General features: G+C 42.1%; 1 protein-coding gene across 1 annotated transcript in view; it reads left to right on the top strand.

Annotated features, from left to right (window-relative positions):
- rai14 (retinoic acid induced 14) overlaps positions 1-12,656 on the top strand; it is a gene marked incomplete at its 5' end in the record, with an annotated part of 66,775 nt that extends 54,119 nt beyond the window's left edge. Inside the window, 9 exon segments of the mRNA NM_001113028.1 lie at positions 647-675; positions 1,035-1,121; positions 4,872-4,958; positions 5,675-5,729; positions 6,501-6,619; positions 8,214-9,719; positions 10,374-10,523; positions 11,695-11,760; positions 12,458-12,656. Of these exon segments, the coding sequence (NP_001106499.1) occupies positions 647-675; positions 1,035-1,121; positions 4,872-4,958; positions 5,675-5,729; positions 6,501-6,619; positions 8,214-9,719; positions 10,374-10,523; positions 11,695-11,760; positions 12,458-12,535 (2,177 nt within the window). The 3' untranslated portion in view covers positions 12,536-12,656.
- Positions 12,657-22,851: the final 10,195 nt, after the last annotated feature.

Raw genomic sequence — 22,851 nt, 5'->3', positions numbered from 1 at the left:
GCTTATTATCTCCGTGTGGATAAATGACAGTGGCAATTAAAAGCTCATCCATGTTCTTAATGTGAACCTGAAAAGGCCACCAGGTGCTGTATTTGTCTTTAGTCAACTGCTGGCGTGACTCCAAAGCTTCTCTTTAATCACAGCTTCCAAAATGGGTTCCACTGTAGAGCCAGAAAGGCAACGTTGGCACAGGCATCTGGCCCACTAACAGTGTTACTTGTTTAGGTCCCACTGCCACATAGTTTGCAAATAAAGATGGCCACAAAGATTATGATTTCTACCCTAGAGTGTGTAGAGATTCCGACATGCGTCAGAGTAGTGCTATGGCCTCAAGTCAAATGACTTAAACTGGGCATCTATGGGAAGATCCACTTGTATGGCAAGGTTGTAAAATGAGCCAATTCTTGGACACCCTTGCTCTGGGCCGAATGGGGCTGATTATTGGGCCACAGGCCAACAACTGAATTGCTCTGCAACCGATGAACACTGGTTTTGAAAAGAGTTCAAGAGCCACTGTTTTTTTCCTAACCTGCCTATTTTTCGGTCAGATATGGGTATGGCAGGCAGTCAGAGAAGCCCTGTTGACCAGTAAGTTGCCAACCATTGCGTTCTTTAAGTGACTGTCAATGGTTTTATCTCTCCACAGGAATGGTGTCTCCCACCAAGCCTATCCAGGTAACCATATTGATATTTATACTCACTTGTTACTGTTAATAATGTGGCTTTAGAATTTCTTATTAATGACAAGTTTTCCATACTGTATCCTGTTATGACTGAGCCAATATAACACCCATCTCCTGTGTAGAATGTGATTTAGATATCTGCATGCCCTCTTGTACGTATCATAATATATTGCTGCCTGGTCTTCCTACTGATAACTGGGATTACCCAGCAGCCTCAGCATGACTTTGTACCCTAGCTATGCAGTATCTGTAACTCTGTCCATCTGTTGGATCAGTAGAACTGTTTAGATATGATCTTGTTCGACTAACCCAACTAACAACCTCCCTCTCTTTGGCCCGTAAAAATTCCAGCATGATCAAGTCACTAAATTAAGTACAGAGAGAAGTGGGACTCCCAAAAAGCGCAAAGCTCCACCTCCTCCTATCACACCTTTACAGGTAAATAATCATTTATCCAGTATTTGTGTTCCTCATAAACTCAGGCTTGGAATGATCTACTCACATAGCATCTGTGTTGGCCTTATTACATGGGGGTTGTGCATGTGAATGTTATATGTGTAACCATTATTTCATTATTCTTCCTATAAATGCTATGACTACACAGAAGAATGTCTGTTTCTCCTTTGATTAGAAAGCAGTTCTCAATGCCTACTCATACCAAACAGGGTGACGATGAGCCAACAGAACATTAGTGGCCTCCCCATTGGACATTAGTCAGTATAGTTTGGCTGAACACACATAGCATCCCTAGTTTGCTGTTCAGAATAGGTGGCCCATACAGTTACATCAGGGGGTACATCATTTATTGTAATACACAAGTTTCAGTGAGTCAAATTAGAGCACTAAGCAGGCTCTTGTGTATTATATATATATATATATATATATATATATATATATATATATATAATAAGGCAAAAAAGTGTCAGCACTCACAGGATTTTAAATATTTGAAAAAAGATAAATTTTATTACAAATTATGAAAAAGGAACATTACAAACCTCAACGTTTCAGTCCCCCACAGGGACTTTCGTCAGGAGGCAGAGAAAAGACAGTACTGTGCACCAACTGGCTGTCTATATATATATATATACAAGTATGGAAATGGACCGCTCCACACAGGACTTACGTGAAGCGGTCCATTTCCATACTTGTATCTACACTTATGAGGACTGCACCCAGGCATCTATGTTTCAATTTATCGTGAGTGCCGACCACTTCAAACTTATATATATATATATATATAAATATACCATAATATATAAATCATAATATATATATATACCATAATATAGGGAGAGCACTCACTGAAAAAATATAGTTATTGGCTGGGTACCGGGTGGTGTGTTGTGAAATACAGAGAACAATAAACTCAGCACTCACAGGACTTTGGCAGAAATGTAAAAAAATCCTTTATTGTATAGAATCAACAAGTCCTGTGAGTGCTGAGTTTATTGTTCTCTGTGTGTGTATATATATATATATATATATATATATATATAAAAGGGACCGAAACGTCGGTTGTTCATGCAATTATAATACACTAATATTTGTTTGAACCACAAGACCCTTGGTGCTGGTTGTGTTTGATTTGGTATCTATTTGGTATACCGTGCACAGGGGCAGCTACATTGTAGCAACTTTCGGCCATGTGGACTTATATATATATATATGTTCAAGGTGAAGTCCACACTCAGACCACTCTCCAATCTTGGGTGCTCAGTCAATTATTAATTATATTAATTATATTCCAGTTGGAATTTTCAGAACAATGATAAAATAAAAAGATTATCACTATTCACAAAATATGGAGTGCTGGCCCTCTTTCTTCATCCAGGCAAGATACTACATTAGATAGGGAGTGCTCCTCCATGGAGAATACACAAGAGCCATGAATAGCCAGTAAATGATATAATATATATATAAATGGTATCTAGTGATGTCATCAGTTATAACGGTGCTTAGTGATGCAATTACTGTCACATTAGCAAAAAAGGGGAAGACAAAAACATGACTCACTGAAACGTGTGTGTTATAATCAATAAATGCACCCCCAGTTGTAAAATATAAGGATATTGGAAGTCACCTCTGAGTTTTATGACCTATATAAAAGTGCTCAGCCTTCAGCCTCCTGCTTTTATATGGCCATGAAACTCCTTGGTGACTTATAACATCCTTTACAATGGGGGCACATCATTCACTATATATATATATATATATCTACTGTATACATGGAATTTTCCCCTAGTGTGAGCAATGTGCATATGTGTCAGTGTATGTAGGATGATAAGGAGGATAATAAAGAGGCAGTGATTTAGTGCAAGTCTTTTACAGGCCGAGTAAGCAGGTGGGCAATAAAAGCTCCCACGCAGCTCAGTGCATGTAATAGGAAGTCCATTTTCTGCCTTTATTGATCCTTTTTTATTGGGGCAGCAGAGTTTAAAAGGGTTTTAGGGCTGACATGAGTTCACATGATACACTGTATGCTGTGTAGAAAGGCCTACTGAAATACTCCGTTTGTAGTGTACATGGGCTGCATGGAAATAGGGCGATTTACAGTCGGGCAAGTGAGTGGCTAAGTACGGAATGAATTCTGTGCATTTCCGCAGCGTCCGTATATAATCATCCTGACACTTCTTTCTTGATGTGAATAAAATGAGCCAAACGGTGAATTAGAAACCGTTGATTTGAGCCCAAGCTTTTGCTCACATCTGAAGCCTCTGCTTTCCTGTGGCTGTGTAGTGCAATACAATATAGAGAGCTACATGTTGATAGAATTGGGGCAGTTTACTCTAATGGGCAGATTTATCAAGATTTGAGTTTAGAGGTTAACACATAAAAACTTACCCAAAGTTCTATTTATTCCTATGGGATTTTTAGAAGCATATTTATCAATGGGCAAAAATTAGAGTTCACCATTTGATAAATACACTTCTAAAAATGCCATAGGAATGAATAAAATTTGGGTGGGTTTTATGTATTAAGCTCTAATCTCATTTTGATAAATCTGCCCCTAAGACCGGACCCTTGCAATGTGTCAGTTGGGGCTCATTTATAAACACTGGGCAAATTTGCCCATAGGCAGTAACCCATAACAACCAATAAGCGATTGGAATTTTTCAGCTGCAGGTAGAAAAATTAATACAACAATGTGATTGGTTGCCATGAGTTACTGCCCATGGGCAAATTTGCCAAGTGTTAATAAATGACCCCCAATGGTTAGGTTTTCTAATACCTGGTCTAGATTTCGTAACTTAAAGAAGAACTAAAGCTTGACAAAGGAGTAGGCTAGAAATGCTGCCCATTATATTTTGTGTACCAGCCCAAGGGGGCCGTAACCCTTTAGCAGTGAAGATCTGTGCCTCTGAAAATTCCCCAGTAGCATAGGGACCCACATAATATATACAGTATGTATAAAAGTCACAATATAGATTGTAAGCTCTTTGGGACAGGGACCTCATTCCAAGTGTGTACTGAAAGTGATAAGCTCTTAAGCATTGATTTATGTGTTGTTACTGTATAACTTTATATATCTATGCCCCAGTTTGTGTTCTCGCCTTGTAAAGCACTACATATAATTGTGGTGCTCTATAAATACATACATACATAGGTAATTACATGGCAGCTCAGAAACCAGTGCAGTTTCGCACTAGACTATAATAACCAACCCTGTAGCATCAGCTTCTATGACAAACAATCTTCCTTTTCTGTATTTGCATCAACCCCTAAGCGTAGCTTGCCCAGAGCCCACTGAGCATGTCCAGTGCCACTGACACTCCTAACAGAATCCAAGCTCCTGTGCACAACTGTGAAGGCCTGGATCATTACTGATGCTGAAGCTTTAGGCTGGTGCAATAAGTTCACCATATAAAATATGGCATTTCTACGCATATTTGTTTTTAGTGTACAGCCATCTGCCCAAACCAGACACCCAACATAACTACCCTGGGCACAGCACAAGCACTAAATAACCAGTCCCAGTACAGCAACAGCTGCCATGGACATTCAGAGCACAGCAATGACCCCCACTACGGATACTGACATGGTATTAACCCACAGTCCTGCACTCAGACTGGCACACTTGCAACCCACCACCCAATAACAGATTAGGGTGCACATCAGAAACAATCTCATTTATAGCATATGTATGTGAAGGTATGTAATCATGTTACTTTTTTTTTTTCCTTAAAGCAAAGTGATATGTCCTCTCCCCGGTCTTCAATATCTACACCAATGTCTGCAAAAGGGCAGGTTTTCTTCCCTGAACAAGGCTCCAAGGTAAGGCTACACGTCTACAGTCCCTATTAATCCAGGGCAAGTCTCCCATGGCAAATGTTTGTTATTAAAGAAGCGCCAATCATAATCTAATCATCATTATCTTATTATTTAAACCTTGTGTTACCACTCATTACCCCTCCTTTAGTTTTGCTAGATCCCGTCAACCTGTGCAGCAGGTGGGGGGGGGGTGGATTTAAAAATATTCACCTCTTAATATTTCCAGGGAAGGAAAGCAGTTTTCTATGGAGAACATTAAAGGTGGCCATACACGCACCGATATTATCGTACGAAACCTCGTTTCGTACGATAATCGGTGCGTGTATGGCATGTCGGCGAGTCGACCGATATCGCAGGAAGCTGCCGATATCGGACGACTCGCCGATCGGACAAGTTTGAAAATTTTGATCGGGCGCCATAGAAGGCGCCTGACCAAAATTCTCCCTTCAGAGCTGAATCGGCAGAAGGAGGTAGAAATCCTATTGTTTCTACCTCCTTACCTGCCGATTCAGTCCTGAATGGTGTGTGGCGGATCTTACGATGTTTCGTGCGACCGATGGTCGTACGAAACATCGTCGGATCGCCACGTGTATGGCCACCTTAAGAAACTTGCTGTTATTGAATGGAACTGTCAGGCTGTTGTTTCCTACATAGAGAGTGAAACAATAGAAACTCATTAGTCATTGTTATTCATTTATTATCTCGTTTTTTGTTCTCAGGATGAGATTACATCTAACCGTCGAGAGTACCGAGACAGACTGAGTGACAGCACAGGTATGGAGTAGCGATAATTAGACATGCCCGCAGACATCTAAGTGTATATAGAGAGAGAGAGAGAGTACCACTTTCTATTTATAAGACACTTGGGGGCATTTACTTATGTTCATATTTTTTTTGGCATTTCTGGATTTAGAGAAATTGCGATTTTTTTTTGTGGTTTCAAAAACCTTTTGTGTGATTCCTGTTCAGTCAGGTGAGTGACGTTGTCACTACACTTTATGACCAAGGTAAAAACATGGAGGTGAAAATGTGAATTTCTTCAGTTGTCTGTACTGGGGCTGTCTGTCCTGTAGCTCAGCAGTTGTTCTTAACTTTCAACTGAGGTTGATGGCTGTGCAAGTTCGCGAGTCCTAGAGAAAATGTAGTTATTTTTATGCCCATAGCCATCAGTTTATCTATGTTTTTATTTTTTTGAAAGGTGTATTTTATTGGTTATCGTAGAGAACATAAAACAACACAACTGACAATACAAAAGGATAAAACACAAGGGTTGATTAACTAAAGTGCAATAAAACGAACGCTATTTATAGCATGCGTTAAAAATTTTATTGCGTCTAAACGCACGATTCAGACGCAATACTGTTTGCGTTATTTAAGTCGCCAAGACTATTTTTGTGCGGTATTTGATGCAACGCGCCAATTAACGTATGTGCGCTACTTATCGCATACACACCATTACACTCGTAAAACTACTTTTTTTGAAAATGACCATTTCCCTGCAAACTGGAGGATGAATGTATTTGTCTGCTGTGTATTCCCTATCAGGGGCTGACAGCCTGTTGGATGAAAGCTCGGAAGCGGAACACCAAGAAGCCATTGCATTGTTACAGGCAAAGATTGCGTCACTCACCTCCCAGAACAAGGAGTTACAAGAAAAGTTACAGGTGGGGGCAGACATATCCAAGGGGCAAAGAGATTTGTCGTTCTAAGCCAAAAATACAAAACCTGTAGTGGGAATATGTGTTTAATAGCCAGTAACCCAATATGCTTTCATTTTAGTGATTTTTTTAATAGTGCAACAAGATAAGCTTAGATGCATGGTAACACCTGGATGATTAAACTGATGGAACCAGTGTTGCCAAAGTACAAAGACCTGGCCAATCAATAACTCCAGTGGTCTGTCTTAAAGGGGTTGTTCACCATAACTTTTAGTATGGTGTGGAGCAGTGATCCCAACCAGTGGCTCGGGGACAACATGTTCCTCACTAACGCCTTGGGTGTTGCCCCCAGTGGCCTCAAATAGGTGCCAATTTTTACATTTCCAGCTTGAAGACAAATTTTCGAAGCACAGAGACACAGTTTTACTCCAAGCAGAGGCTCCTGCAGGCCAGCATGGGGCTACCAAATAGCCAATCACAGCCCTTATTTGCCACCCCCAAAGAACTTTTTTCATGCTTGTGTGGCTCCCCAACACTTTATACATCTGTGTGTGTGTAAAGAAGTAAATAAGGTTAAGGATCCCTGGTGTGGAGAGTAGTATTCTTAGACAGTTTGCAGTTGGTCTTCATTTGTTATTATTTGTGAATTTTTTTTTTCACTTTTTGTTCAGCTCTCCACTTGAATTTTGGCCATTATCTTGTTGGTAGGGTTCAAATGACCTGAGCAACCAAGGAGTGGTTTGAAAGAGAAAAATAAGTAATAATAAAGTAACAACAACAATAAAATTGTAGCTTCACGGAGCAATAGTTTTTTGGTTGTTGGGGTTACCCCCATTTTAAAATTGGAAAGAGTTAGAAGAGGAAGGCTAATAATGAAAAGAAGCTATAAATAATAGTAATTGGCCATTCTATAACATAATAAAAGTTAACTTAAAGGTGAATCACCGCTTTAACTGACCCACACAGCAGTCTGGCCCGTCCAGTGAGATTAGGACACTTAGCCCATCTGGGTATATGCCACATACACACATTACTAAATCACAATCCAGCCGACCAACCCATAGGCCAATCTAATTTTTGTTTGCCCAAAAACCAAATGTTTGGATCTACCATTCTTGCCTTCCACTTGGGTAGCCAAACCAGCCAATGTTCTGCCCTTTTGGTGATCTATTGAAAAAGCAGTCTAACTTTTAGAATTGGAAGAATATGCATAAACTAACATGATTAGTGCCTTCATTGTCACAGGCCGATTGTTCTGACTAACATAATAGATACAACAGCACCCCCTCTGCTAGATCTTATATCTCTAGCTTTGGCCTCAGCAACATGTGAGCTGATGGATGTAATAGTACTGTATGAATTGTACAAGCATATTACAGATGACTGAGGTTCCCAAGTTATCATCCTGCCATTTTTAGGGGGCTTATAGCCTTGTCTGGGGGGCTAGCGCTGTCTTATAAATGCGATAATTAAAGCTAAAAGAATATGTGGAAGAAGAGAATATTAATGAACGAATGCTATTGCATATTATCTTATGTTCTGTGAAAATGTAACTACTGCCATATAATGAATTATCTAAATCAAGTTTGTTCTTCCACAGGCAAAGATGAACAATGAAGCTGTAACGGACATTAGCTGTGATTCATTCCATTCTACACAGACTGATTTAAACCTATCCGCCATAAGCACTCAAGAATCAACATCGTTCACGATTAGTTCCGAGAACACAGATATTTCTTTCGAATCCCAGCCTGAAGCCTCCATCAGTGAACACAAACTAAGACAGCTTGAGAAAATCATCGACGACATGCAACTTAAGTTAAATGAGTCTGAGGCGGAAAGGGAAAACTTAAAAAGTCAGATTCAGTCTATATCTTCCAGGCCTCAGCAGTCCGTTAATGTGGAGTCCGTAGAGGATGGTCCTTATGGAGCAGAAGATGAGAGACAGGATAAAAACCAGAAGGCAAGTTTGCAACGAATGTCACATGTTGAAGAGGAAGAGCATAAAGGCACGTCGGAAGAGTCACATCAAGAAACACTGTTGATGCTTGAAGAGTTGGAGACATTAAGAAGAAACTACAAAAATATTCTATCGGAAAGTGATAGAAAAGACAACGAGATGAAGGAATTACAGCATCAAGTTGATATAATGACAGCCACCATGGCCAATATGGTGACACTGGAGAAATTTGGGGAGGTGGAAAAAGCTTACATCTTCCTTATAGAACAGATCAACCAAGAGAAAACCCAACTAAAAGATACATATGAAGAGGAGATGGAAGGTATGAAGAAACTTCAGAAAGAACTAGAAAGTCGAATGGAGATGGTATCGTCAGATAAGGACAGAGAGGACAAGGAAGCCATGATTAAAACAATAGAGGAACTGAATAAGCAAGTGAGCGAATTGTCTTTGGCTTACAGTGAAGCCCTAGCTGAACTTGGAAAAGCAAGAGAGGATGCAAAGGAAGTCTCTTGCGACTTCATTCTGAGAGAGGAGCATGTGAAACTTCTACAAGAGGTTATAGATGGCAAACAGCAAGTAGAAAACGATTTGGCCAGTATGGCTTCCCAACACGCAAAAGCACTGCAAGAAGCCTGTGATCTCAAGCAACAATTACAGGAAGAAAAGACAAATTCACCGGAAGTTGCTGACTACATGCAAGTCATTGCAGCTTTGAGAGACACCATCTGCAGTCTAGAAGCTGAAAGAAACGAGTTGAGAACGTGCCTTTCCAGCCAAGAATCTAAGCTTAGGGCTTTAGAGGAAGAGGTGCTGCATGAGAAGACTGTAGTCCAAGAGACAATGGTCACGAGGAAAGTATTTGAAGAACTGCAGGCATCTCTGGAGGAGGAAATTAGCACACTGTCTTCTGAAATAAGAAACTTGCTAAATGAGAAGGAAAAGCTGTCTAATGAGAGCGCACAACTGAAACAGGAAGTCACGCGGGTCAACGGAGAGAAAGATCTGATTGTGTCGCAGCTGAGTGCCAGGGAACTTGAAATTAATGATTACCGCCTTAAGTATGATAAAGCCCAGGAAGATTTGATGGAGTTGAAGAGATTCTCTGAAAATACTTCTAAGATAGAAGAAGACAAAGACAAAAAGGTAGGTACATTAAACGAAAGGCACTTAAGGATTTTAGCCAAGGAGTCTTCTCCACCACTGTATCTATTCTATGAAAAACACCATTCTGCTTCCTTCTGTGACCAAAATCACTGTGTATTACCAGGCCTGTTAGTGCACAAATGAGCGGCTTTTGGTACAAAACCTGTCTGATTGACATCTGCCCATGTCTGAGAGCCCCAAACACAGGTCAATAAGGTGTTGACTTTCACTGTCAGCAGTTTTTATTGGCCTGTGTATGTCCACCTTAAGTCTGCCTATAACACACCTTGACAACCTTAAGGGTTAAGACACATGGAGCTACTTAGTAGCAGCTACTTGTCACTGCTACTAAACCCCAGAAAATACCCTGCCATAGACAATACTGAGAATTGCCTCTAGTAAAACAGACATAGAGACAATTATCAGTAAATGATCAGCATTGTCTATTTCTGTAGCTGTGACAAGTAGCTGCTACTAGTAGCTCCGTGTGTCTTCACCCTAATGATTAACCTTGAAATTCTACAGGAAACAACCCTTTCTGTGGGATATCTAATTGAAATTAACAGAAGAAAGAAATCTATTTTTACCACTGCAGGCACAACATTTAAAACCAACATTTCTGAATTCATTAACAAAATGGAGCATTTATTTCAGATAATTGAGCTTTCCAAGGAAGTGAGCAAACTGAAGGAAGCCTTGAACAGCCTCTCGCAACTGTCCTTGTCGACGAGCACACCCAAGAGACAAAGCCAGCAACTGGAAGCCCTGCAGCAACAAGTCAAACAGTTGCAGAGTCAGCTCATAGTAAGTATACCGCTGTTACATGTAAGAAAATAAGAGCTTGAACCTAAAGCCGGCCATACACGCACCGATAATATTGTATGAAACCTCGATATTCGGTGCGTGTATGGCAACTCGGCGAGGCGACTGATATCACAGGAGGCTGGGGATATCGGTCGAGCAAAATCTGCCTTCAGTGCTGAATCGGCAGAAGGAGGTAGAAATCCTATTGTTTCTACCTCCATATCTAATGATTCAGCCCTGAATGTCAGTGGAGGGTTGGAATGATCTTTTGTGTGACCAAAATCACCACGTGCGTGGCCAGCTTAAGAGTATTTATCAGATACCCTAGTAATAAGAGAATATGCAGTAATTGCCTACTTTCAGCTTACTTACTCCTTAAGATGGCCGAAAGATCGTTCCCACCCTCCACGTTCAGTGCTGAACCGTCAAATATGGAGGTAGAAAGAATAGAAATTCTACCTCCTGCAGATTCAGCCCTGAAAGTAGATTTTGCTTGGGTGCCTTCAATGGCGCCCGATCATAATCTTTTAACCCACCTGATCGACCAGTCGACCGATATCCACAGCCTTTTTTGATATCGGTCGCCTTGTCGAGCCACCATGCACGCACCAAATAACGTACGAAATGAGGTTTTGAACGATATTATCGGAGCGTGTATGGCCAGCTTTATTCTTTCAGGAGGTGGAGATTCTTCATCCATAGTATATGATTTTATTAGTGGGAAGCACAAAGAAGAGCATTTTCAGGCTAAACAGCGCTGGTACTGCCATGTACTGAAAAATAGGTAGGAGGGGCCATGGCCTTTAGGCTGGAAACCTGTCTTCAACAACATATTCTTGTAGTACTGCAAGGATGTTCTCATAGCCAGGGCAGAAGCAGGCCAGCAATTTTCCTTAGATATTACAGAACCCAATTAAGTTCTTGAATCTTGGGAATGGTATGGCCACTGCAAAACATGGGGTTATGTTATAATAGGCACTGAGCTGGCCCAGGAGCAGTAACCCATAGCAACCAATCAGCAGGCGGCATTTACTGGTCACTTGTTTAAAAGCAAACATATTATTGGTTACTATGCGTTACTGCCTGTCTAAACTTAGTGTCTTTTATTAAATATGGGAGGAAAATGCTAAATATAGGTCTGTTGAGCTGACCTTGTGTTATATCCCCACAGGAGACCAAGAAACAGCATCAGGAGATTGTATCAGTTTACAGAATGCATCTACTTTATGCCGTACAGGTAAGATTTATATTAATAATATACAATGCTGGTAAATATGTCTGTTATTTCATGCAGAATGCTCAGCCCTGTTGGTAAACATGAGCACATGTTTGAGCTGGTCTTTAATTTGAATGTATAAAGCAGAGACCCCAACCTTTGTTTTACCTGTGAGCCACATTTATATATAAATAAAGGTAGAGAGCAACTCAAGCATAAAAAAAACATTTCTAGGGAGTGCCTAATAAGGGCTTTCATTGGTTTTTGGTAGCCCCATGTAGACTGCCAGGTTATAAGTGGAACATCACTGATGATTCAATTTGAATGGCCAGTTAGAAGACTACCGCAAAGATCGGATTGGTTGCTATGGGCAACTACATTGGTGATGTTTGTCTCCAATTTTAATAAATACACCGCATGTGCCTCCAAAGCAGAAATTCAAAAATCATCACCTGCTTTGAGGCCACTGGGTGTAACATCAAAGGGGTTGGTGAGCAGCATGCTGCCCCCGAGCCACTGGTTGGGGATCACTGATATAGAGTAACTTAACTTCCCCTTTAGGTGCATTTCTCTGGGCAGAAGGCACCTACTGTCATGGGTTCAGTTGCCCATTTTTGCACAAGTGTAGCCTTTTTATCACTGGGTTTTTTATTTTGTACAAGCGATTCAGCTTTGTGATTCACTCTATATATGTTTTTCCTGTATTTCTCCTGCTCAGGGGCAGATGGATGAAGACGTGCAGAAAGTACTGAAGCAGATACTGATGATGTGCAAAAGTCAGCCGCAAAAAATGTGATTGGTGCCTCACTGGGACGGAGCCCCTACTTCAGCACTGCCTCTTAGTATTATACCTGATTGTCCTTCCAGGAAACGTCACATTATGCTGGATATCAAAACTTTTGAGTTCTTCTGTATCAGAAAATTGTGTATTTTTATATTTTTTTTTAATAAGAAACCCTAGTTTCCACTGAGCGTTGTAGCTGGGAGCCCATATAATATGGTTCCTAATGCTGACTCAACAGCAATGTCTTCGCTTAGTAACATGGCGAGTCGCTGCTTTAACCCTACTGTTAGTTAGCGCCATATGAATACTAGTAATGCCTTATGTAGCCTGTATTCAGGAGAGTTCTGAAGCAATGCTAGTCATGGAGTAGCTCGTTAGTACCTGGAACTGCAATTAATAGAAGATTTTAGCTTTTTTTAATTTTATTTTTCAAAAATTGCGTATTGTTAGCAAATTTGTCAACTGTTTTGGGTAAAAAACATTTTTTTGTCATATTTACACATCTCTAAGTATACTATTGCCTTAATATATTCCATGATTATTCTGAAAATCCTCCATATTTCCCATGATGATACATTCCATTTTTGCTGGTTGCGGGATGATGCAAACATTTCATTGGACTTCAGAGCAAATCAAAGAGCCCAATACAATTATTTATGGAATATGAGTTGGTTCTTGGTGGCTCTGTTATGGGGGCTGTCTGGGCAGGCCGTTGCTGCTAGCTGAGATGCCGTTGGCTGAAATACCCTCTGTGCGGAGTTACATATTTAGTGGAAAGGGTTGGTCCTTGCACCCAATTTGTTGCCATGTGCCTACATTAAGTTCCCTCCCAGCAGTGGCACAGCCCAGAATGTGATTGGACCTGCCAAGATAGAGTGTACAAATGTGTGTTAGTTTTTTACCCTCTTACTCTACCTTCCTTTCCATTAGTAATGAGGAGAAATAAGAGAAAGGGGAATGAAGGGAATAGGGCATGACTAATGTGATAGAATGTTAGCACAGGTATGGGATCTGTTATATGGAAACCCATTATCCACAAAAGTCAGAACAGAAAGGCCATTTTTTAGACTCCATTTTAATCATATAATTCAATTTTTTTAAATTGATTTCCTTTTTCTCTGCAATAATAAAACAGTACCTGTACTTGATCCCAACTAAGATATAATTACCCCTTATTGTGGCAGAACAGCCCTATTGGGTTTATTTCATGGTTAAATGATTCCCTTTTCTCTGTAATAATAAAACAGTACCTGTACTTGATCCCAACTAAGATATAATTACCCCTTATTGGGGGCAGAACAGCCCTATTGGGTTTATTTAATGGTTAAATGATTCCCTTTTCTCTGTAATAATAAAACAGTACCTGTACTTGATCCCAACTAAGATATAATTACCCCTTATTGGGGGCAGAACAGCCCTATTGGGTTTATTTAATGGTTAAATGATTCCCTTTTCTCTGTAATAATAAAACAGTACCTGTACTTGATCCCAACTAAGATATAATTACCCCTTATTGGGGGCAGAACAGCCCTATTGGGTTTATTTCATGGTTAAATGATTCCCTTTTCTCTGTAATAATAAAACAGTACCTGTACTTGATCCCAACTAATATATAATTACCCCTTATTGGGGCAGAACAGCCCTATTGGGTTTATTTAATGGTTAAATGATTCCCTTTTCTCTGTAATAATAAAACAGTACCTGTACTTGATCCCAACTAAGATATAATTACCCCTTATTGGGGGCAGAACAGCCCTATTGGGTTTATTTAATGGTTAAATGATTCCCTTTTCTCTGTAATAATAAAACAGTACCTGTACTTGATCCCAACTAAGATATAATTACCCCTTATTGGGGGCAGAACAATCCTGTTGGTTTTGTTTCATGTTTCAATGATTTTTGAGTAGGCTATAAGTAAGGTGATGCAGATTACGGAAAGATCCCTTATCCAGAAACACCAGTTCTGGAGCATTCTGGATAACAGGTCCCATACCTGTAATAGATGGGAAAGAGGGGTGAATGGAGGTGGGTATAAAGTCAGAGTCGGTGGCTGGCTACGGAGACATAAGCAGTGGGGGCAGATAGAAGAGAAAAGAAGAGGGATAGAGGAAAGTACATAGAAAGCTTAAGGAAGTGAGGATCAAAAAGTGGAAGGAAAAGGGAAATCCAAGGAGGGGGGTGGAAGAGAAACATTTGAAGTATAAGGCACAAAGGAAAATAACTAAGGAAAAGTAGAACTAGATGATCCATGGAGAGTGATATTAGGTAGTGGAATAAAATAAGGGCAAGCCAAGAGGGGAGCACAGAAAGAATTTGAGGAATATAGGTGAGGAAACTGAGACTGAGGAAAGAAAGGAGAAATGAAAGTAGTGGAATATAAAGAAAGGTAATGGATAGGAAAATAGATTTGGGAAACAGCAAAAGAAAAGTGAATACACCTCACTGCTGTTATTACTGTAGTTGGCTCTGTTAAAGGCCACATAAAACAACACAAAGAAGAAACCTCATATAAATATTATGCTAGGAGTGCTGCATCGGCCTGGGCCAATGAAAGATGCCTGCCTGCAAAGGGGAACAAAAGCCTCCTCAAGCCTTCTGCCACTTGGCACCACTTGGCTAAGGAAAGGGAAGAGTATGGGAGAGCGACATGGATTAGGGTAAGGGGTGTGTTGTCTGTTGTGGGATCCCTGGTGCCTCAGACTGAGAGTATATCCTATTGGTCAGGACCTACCACTGTACCATATATCAGTTCTGCCAAATATAAAGATATAAAAGGGAGAGTGAAAGTACAAACAGATAAGCAAAGACCCTGAGTGAACTGTAGGAATGGGTGTGAGCCTGGGTATGTGCCAGCTGTGCCATCTGCTGTGAGTCCTTGCACTGAGTTATTAAATAGTTCTTATCATCTACACTCCAAGGAGCCGCTGGTCATCTCGTATCCCGGAGCCCAGGCAAAAATAGATCCCTCTTATCTGCTGTCACAGTCTGTTTCCCTCTGTCGGATGTAAGGCAGCCTGTTGCAGGCAGCAGTGTCTGTTCCAACATTTCCTGAAGGCTCCCGGACTGTACTGTAACTGAGCAAAGGGGAAGCTGACCCTCACATTAACACCAGCAGTGTCTCTTCCAGTCACCTCTTGTATCCTTCCACTCCCACAGATAGCCGCTCTACTCTCTCTCTCTCTACAATTCACCAAATTAACCAAAAACCGAGGGTCTGAATTATTTTGCTTAAATTTATCATTTTGTATCTTTTGTAAACCCCCCCAAAAATGGAATATGTTTCACATATACCTGCTCTTTTTTTTAAAAAAAAAAATGTTTCAATAAATTGCCAATGTAAGATTTTTAAATCGCCTGTGTGACAGCTTTATGTAAAGCAACAGTTCTGTATAGAAACACACACTTCCGGGAAGAACACCATTCATTAAATGGCGGCGTTACTGTGTGCCAGTGGGATGATGATGTTGATGATGATGAGATGATGTTAAAGCAAAACAAATATTAAGTTGCTTCTGTATAGGGAGAAAAATATGTACCCCCGGTGGTAACATATAAGGATATTATCAGCTGGGCATGTTTTAAAGTAAGGGTTCCATTATTTCGTAATAAACAAGTCTCAATAAGACATGACACAAGTGACATCACTAAACATGACATCACATCAAAATCACTATAATGACAACGATAATTGAGATATAATGTAGTGTAACACATGGGCAAGGCAGCCCTTGTGATAAATGTCACAATACAAGGGTAGGTTGACCAAACTGAGCATGTGCAGAGTCCCTGACCTGGGGACAAATCTAAAGGTTTGGCTTATATGCTGTAGATATTCTGAAACTTTAGGCTGCTGCAGTAAGTTCTGTATATGAAATATGGCATTTCTAGCCATATTTGTTTTAAGGGTTTAGTTCTCCTTTAATTGGATTGTAATGATAACGGTGCAAAGCAGCCATTCACCAGAACTGTAGGCCAATGCAGTTCTGAGTACTACTTGTTCCCCCTTGTACTGATGGCGGTGAAGCCCTTATGGCCAGAAAGTAATGGTTAGAGGCATCTCATGATTTGTGCCTGAATCAGAAGTTGATGGTCCTGTGAGTCCACCCTGAGTATGGAAATCCTTTGGGCGCCCTTAATAAACCCATCAGATGGGGACAACTTTGTGCGTCTCACTAACTTGCAGCATGATAAGCTTAGGACAACAGGAGCCTTCAATAAGGACAACACCCGCATTCAATTGGCTATCTCTCTCTCTCAGACAGATATATGCCCAAGGGCCTACTATAGTTACGTAGGGTTCAAAAATGACCATCAAGTTCAACCCTTCCAATTAAACCCAGCACCCACAAACCTATACTTACCTATCTATCCACTCACATACAGACCCATACTGACCTATCTATACACTCACATACAGACCCATACTGGCCTATCTATCCACTCACATACAGACCCATACTGACCTATCTATACACTCACATACAGACCCACACTGACCTATCCACTCACATACAGACCCATACTGACCTATCTATCCACTCACATACAGACCCACACTGACCTATCTATCCACTCACATACAGACCCATACTGACCTATCTATACACTCACATACAGACCCACACTGACCTATCTATCCACTCACATACAGACCCACACTGACCTATCTATCCACTCACATACAGACCCACACTGACCTATCTATCCACTCACATACAGACCCATACTGACCTATCTATACACTCACATACAGACCCATACTGGCCTATCTATCCACTCACATACAGACCCATACTGACCTATCTATACACTCACATACAGACCCACACTGACCTATCCACTCACATACAGACCCACACTGACCTATCTATCCACTCACATACAGACCCACACTGACCTATCCACTCACATACAGACCCACACTGACCTATCCACTCACATACAGACCCACACTGACCTATCTATCCACTCACATACAGACCCATACTGACCTATCTATACACTCACATACAGACCCACACTGACCTATCTATCCACTCACATACAGACCCATACTGACCTATCTATACACTCACATACAGACCCACACTGACCTATCTATACACTCACATACAGCCCCATACTGACCTATCTATCCACTCACATACAGACCCATACTGACCTATCTATACACTCACATACAGACCCACACTGACCTATCTATACACTCACATACAGACCCATACTGACCTATCCACTCACATACAGACCCATACTGACCTATCTATCCACTCACATACAGACCCACACTGACCTATCTATACACTCACATACAGACCCATACTGACCTATCTATCCACTCACATACAGACCCATACTGACCTATCTATCCACTCACATACAGACCCACACTGACCTATCTATACACTCACATACAGACCCACACTGACCTATCTATCCACTCACATACAGACCCACACTGACCTATCTATACACTCACATACAGACCCATACTGACCTATCTATCCACTCACATACAGACCCACACTGACCTATCTATCCACTCACATACAGACCCACACTGACCTATCTATCCACTCACATACAGACCCACACTGACCTATCTATCCACTCACATACAGACCCACACTGACCTATCTATCCACTCACATACAGACCCACACTGACCTATCTATACATAAACCTTACATACTGTATGTAGGGTCACTGTTATAAGGCATTTCCCAGGCCTATCCCATGCAGGCAAGTAACAATGATCAGATGTGAGGGCAGATATCCCTTAAAGGAATGCTCTCTGTAAATAAACCAACGCCTTTGAAGCGCCCTGCTCCACATTACCCAAAGACGGAGGGGCATAAACACACACAGACCCAAACACGCCAAGGATTGTGCTGATATTGTTCTAACATGTCATGCTGTGTGCCCTGTCCGACTCATAACATTCCATTATTGGGACTGCAGAGAAATTCCAGAACATGAGGAAAATTGGCAGGAGATAAATGAAATAAACAGGGGAGCTTAAAGGGAAGGAAAGAGTTAAACTCCTGCCTAATCACACAGAGGTGAAGCTGAGATTCTGCTCGAGCCCTTAGCCAGGCACCGGCCATCTGATAAATACCAGTCCTTACCATGTAGGGCCAATGGGCGACATATATAATCTGCTACTGTTGCACAGCTACCGACCCATAGGGTGCTAAGAGTAGTTTAGCAGAAGGGCCAAAGCTGCCCATCTCTGACTTACCAAATAGTTGAGGTTGAAAAATTACTCAAGTCCATCAGTTTCAGTTCTCCGCTCAAATCATTTCTGCCAAGCATCTCATGCCACCCATGTCCTATGCAATATGTAATGCCACCCCTGTCCTATGCCCTATGTAATGCCACCCTTGTCCTATGCCCTATGTAATGCCACCCCTGCCCTATGCCCTATGTAATGCCACCCCTGTCCTATGCCCTATGTAATGCCACCCCTGTCCTATGCCCTATGTAATGCCACCCCTGTCCTATGCCCTATGTAATGCCACCCCTGCCCTATGCCCTATGTAATGCCACCCCTGTCCTATGCCCTATGTAATGCCACCCCTGCCCTCTGTAATGCCATCCCTGTCCTATGCCCTCTGTAATGCCACCCCTGTCCTATACCCTATGTAATGCCACGCCTGCCCTCTGTAATGCCACCCCTGTCCTATGCCCTATGTAATGCCACCCCTGCCCCCTGTAATGTCACCCCTGTCCTATGTAATGCCACCCCTGTCCTATGCCCTATGTAATGCCACCCCTGCCCTATGCCCTATGTAATGCCACCCCTGTCCTATGCCCTATGTAATGCCACCCCTGCACTATGCCCTATGTAATTCCACCCCTGCCCTCTGTAATGCCATCCCTGTCCTATGCCCTATGTAATGCCACCCCTGACCTATGCCCTATGTAATGCCACCCCTGCCCTCTGCCCTATGTAATGCCACCCCTGCCCTATGTAATGCCCCCCTGCCCTATGTAATGCCACCCCTGTCCTATGCCCTATGTAATGCCACCCCTGTCCTATGTAATGCCACCCCTGTCCTATGCCCTATGTAATGCCACCCCTGTCCTATGCCCTATGTAATGCCACCCCTGCCCTATGCCCTATGTAATGCCACCCCTGCCCTATGCCCTATGTAATGCCACCCCTGTGCCCTATGTAATGCCACCCCTGTCCTATGTAATTCTGCCATCAGAGGCAGCAGTCCCTGGAACAGTACTGTAATGTGGCCAATTGAAACACTCGCCATGTATATTACTGCATGCAAGAAGAAGGCATCCAGCCCTTCCTTGAAGCTATCTTATGCCAGTGATAGATTGGCCTATTCTTAGCAACTTTTCAACTGGTCTTTTTTTATTTGTTATAGTTTTTGAAAGATTTGCCCTTCTCTTCTGATTTTTCCAGCTTTCAAATGGGGGTCACTGACCCCGGCAGCTAAAAAACTATTGCTCTGTGAGGCTACAGTTTTGTTATTGTTACTTTTTATTGTATCTCTAATTAGACCTTCTTCTATTCATATTTCTGTCTCTATTTTAAACCACTGCCTAGTTGCTAGGTTAAATTGAACCCTAGCAACCAGATAGCTGCCGAAATAGGAGAGCTGCTGAACAAGAAAAAGCTAAATTATTCAAGAACTGCGAATAAAACACGAAGACCAATTGCAAACTGTCTCAAAATAGCACTCTCTACATTATACTAAAAGATAAGGTAAAGGTGAAATACCCCAATAACCTGACATGTCCCTTTAAGGCAGTACCCACACCTATGCCCTAGGCTAAGTGAAACAAATGTATTCTTCTTGGGAGCAGAAAGACCATACCTGCTTGTTGATTTCGTATGTATGACCCCTTCCAGGAAACCAATCAGCTTCGGAGAGACTTCCTATACAGTCCTAGTATATAACATATTGGTCAGGGATTGGGCGCCCAACATTTCAGTGGAGAGAAGTGACTTTCCATCTAAAAAGCAATACATGCTCCCTCCGCACTCCATTGTTCTGTAGCTTTGAAGTGAAAATAACTGCAAGCTTTACAGGTAGTGAGGGAAATTGCCTGCTTATAATACTTTATTAGTTGTACCTACCTCCAGGCAGGGAGCCCCAGGGAGCCAAATATCACATCAGTCAGAAATTGTTTCCTGCAAGAAAAATACAGACAATTTAGAGTTGCATGGAAAATTCTGATTCCAATTTAATTTTGAAGCAGCTTTGAATAGAGAAGGAAACACACAAGTCTGTGTTGATTCCAAAGGTGGACAAGAGGATAATAGGCAGGCTATTATATCCCATAATCACACCCCAAAATACTTTGAGAGAAGTAATTGTTACATACATTACAGCAGGTATAAGTTATGCAGGGAGTTCTACTGCCACCAAGTGGTAAAAATGAAAATATGGCACTTTCCTGGAGGAATAAGAATGGAAAGTGCTAGTTTGAAGCTTTTTAGCGCCAATGTGGGTAATTTGTGGTCACTGAGCCAGAAAAAGCGACTGCACCAAGGGACTAACCATGTACAATGCATATTGGTTGGTTCAGGGATCGTGCACAGATCTATACTGGGAGTCAAAATAGGCCCAGGTTTTTCAACTACACAGAGGCCCAAACAGCCCCCACAGACCCAATAAATAGTGACTGTCTATGGCAGTGCTGTCCAACTTCTGTTGTACCGAGGGCCGGAATTTTTCCGACCTACGTGGTGGAGGGCCGATAATGGAAGCCAGTTTTGACCACTCCCCTTTTTGAAACCGCACCTACTTGAAACCACACCCATGTTATCACATGGCCATACCCATATTAATGGTTGTAGTACAGCAAAAACCTGCCATACTCTGCCTGCCCTACCCTGCCTGTGTGTGCCATACTCTGCCTTCCCTACCCTGCCTGTGTGTGCCATACTCTGCCTTCCCTACCCTGCCTGTGTGTGCCATACTCTGCCTTTCCTACCCTGCCTGTGTGTGCCATACTCTGCTTGCCCTATGATGCCTGTGTGTATGGCACACAGGCAGCCTACAGTGACACAATGCTGGCACTGCTCCAACAGTCTGCACAATAACTATATATTAAAAAACTTTTTAATTGCAGTACCACCTCAGTATATGTCCTTTTTGTAGTGTGCAGGGTGTATTTGTGGGTTTCTACTGCTCCTGAGGTGTGAACAGGGGAACAATATGGGTGATTACAGCCTGAGCCTGAGGTGTGAACACTGCAGGGGGTGAACAATGCAGAGATTAAAAGGTGTGAACAACACAGGGGATTACATATTTAAACAATACAGGGGGATTACAGCCTGAATCTGAGGTGAGAACCATGCAGGGGGGCAGTTAATCACAGTACTGATACCATTTAAAGCTTACACAAGAGTAAGCCATCAAAGCAGCCAGACAGGTGGGGGGCCACACAGAGGGGGGTCGCGGGCCGCCAGTTGGACAGCACTGGTCTATGGCATCTTATAGTAGTCCCAAAAGCATTTGCCAGATTCTACAGATTCCCAGTCCAGCCCTGAGATTTGGACTAGTTTGCCAATGCTCCATGTCTGTCGGTGAACGGAGAGAAATCAAACTGCAGCTTCACTTCCCGCTACTCCGATCATTCGAATAGAAAGGCGACAATAACACGCGTGGGCCCTTTTACACTTCATCCATTTTGGCCTGTGGGCAGATTAGTCAGAGAACATAGCCCAGGTATGGCTCCCCTAAAGCTCAGATTTGGTTGGGTAGTTTGGCCGATTTAGATACGTATTTAGGTACAGTACGTATGGCATCAAGTCAAGGGATCATTTCGCATTTTGACAGATATACCTGCGATCCAGTTGACTGACCATTATCTGTTCTGGCTGAAAATTTTTGGTGCTCAGCTGACAATGTGCAGTTCAGCCCCAATGCAACAGCAGAAAAGTGTTCATATAGATGTAAGGCCCATGGTATGGTACCAGTCTGTTTGGCCCGCGGGCAGATTGGCGCCGTACAGTTGGAAGGCACAAGAGAGCACATTTTATTAGGCTTGTATATATATATATATATATCAAGATTCTGTCCCTTACGGCTCTCCATGCCACCCCCCCCCCCCCATGCCAAGCCCCTTGCACCCTTCATTCTGTCATTTCCCATTCCTACACCTATAACTGCATTCCTCATCCACAAACATCCCTATGCGCTATGCCAGCCAACATTCTATGCACTTGCCCTGGCACATGTGCCCCCCTCAGCAATAAAGCCCCTCCCCACTTCTCTGGCTCCCTCCTCTACTGTGCCCACATTTATTATAGTGTGTAAGCCAGTATCAGCGGTGATGTTGCCCATAGCCCATACCTC

Source organism: Xenopus tropicalis, chromosome 1, assembly GCF_000004195.4.
Source record: "Xenopus tropicalis strain Nigerian chromosome 1, UCB_Xtro_10.0, whole genome shotgun sequence".
Taxonomy (NCBI): Eukaryota; Metazoa; Chordata; class Amphibia; order Anura; family Pipidae; genus Xenopus; species Xenopus tropicalis.
This window is presented reverse-complemented; position numbering and strand designations above follow the sequence as displayed.